At 52.5% G+C, this 1,141-nt stretch overlaps 1 protein-coding gene across 2 annotated transcripts in view; it reads left to right on the top strand.

The window, feature by feature from the left end:
• The first annotated feature begins 307 nt into the window (after nt 1–307).
• Nucleotides 308–1,141, top strand: part of LOC110315766 (retinoic acid early-inducible protein 1-epsilon-like) — a 10,379-nt gene continuing 9,545 nt past the window's right edge. Inside the window, exon 1 of one of the 2 annotated variants that reach the window (XM_021189740.1) lies at nt 308–428. In XM_021189740.1, the coding sequence (XP_021045399.1) occupies nt 338–428 (91 nt within the window). In that variant the 5' untranslated portion in view covers nt 308–337. The remainder of the gene's footprint in view (nt 429–1,141) is intronic. The other variant, XM_029534778.1, reaches the window with a different exon arrangement.

Here is a 1,141-nt window from a genome sequence, read left to right as displayed (position 1 = left end):
CGGGTGGGGACATGGGAGCCCAGTACAACTCTGTCCTCAGGATTTTTAGTTGGTTAGTAGTCAGGCTCCTAGTTGCAACCTCAGTTTGACCCAGTGTGAGAGGGGCCNAGGTTTGCATGGGGGGAGGTTCCAGGCCACAAGGCACAGGAGAGATCCCCTGAGAAATGTAAGGAAAAGCAGATTAAGAAGAAGCAGGGTCAGAAGAGCACAGAAGGCCTGAATTCACAGCCAGGTGCCTGGAACTCTTGCTTTAGTCTGCACTGGGGCCACAGCAGGGGATATGCTAACTTCCCCATTCTTCCTGCAGCCACAGTCACATCTTCTGTGGGAAGCAACCATGGCCAAGTCAGCAGCCACCAAGCACAATCATTCTATGAACCAGGGGCTGTTAATTCTCCTGAGCTGTGGACACACCAAGCTGCTGGCTGGTGAGTTCGCAGGCCTACANGAAGTGGGTTGGTGCAAGGAACAGGGTACTGCCTTAAGTCAGGAATTTCCCTGACCTGGGATACCAGGGCTTCCCATCCTTCAGTCCAGCACCACAGACTGGGAACCCTGGCTCTCTCACATCCAGGTTTCTGTGGAATGGAGAAGTTAAAGGAAAAGTTACAGCATGAGGGCGGGGCAGGAATGAAGAAGGAACAGGGCAGAAGGGAGTACCTGGAGATGCCCTCAGCACCATCCGGGTCTGTAGGAAGCCTAAAACCCAGTGACCAGGACTGGGTATGTTGGAGCATCACAAGACCAGGAGGCAGTCTCAGAGAGCTGCCCTGGACCTAAGGCAGGCCTTGCTGGAGACTACCTTCCCAAGGGATTCTTCAGGAGCCCTCTGCCATCCAGGAAGCTCTTTGTCCTTGACCTTTCTTCCCACCTTCCCATGGTATTTGTCCAGGAGATCACAACAGATGTTTCCAGGGACAAGGAAGCCTACCCCTCCCTCCTCCTCCTCCTCCTTTTTCTTAGTCATTTTGTAATTTTTTTTTTTTTTTTTTACATTTCAAGTGTTATTGCCTTTCTAGATGTCCCTACCACATCTCCTGAAGCCCCCAATCCTATCCCGCCTCCTCCTGCTTCTCTGAGGGTGTGCCCCCACTCACCCACATACTCCTGCCTCCCCAACCTCAAATTCCCCTACAATGGG

This window comes from Mus pahari, unplaced genomic scaffold (genome assembly GCF_900095145.1).
Source record: "Mus pahari unplaced genomic scaffold, PAHARI_EIJ_v1.1 scaffold_4485_1, whole genome shotgun sequence".
NCBI lineage: Eukaryota > Metazoa > Chordata > Mammalia > Rodentia > Muridae > Mus > Mus pahari.
This window is presented reverse-complemented; position numbering and strand designations above follow the sequence as displayed.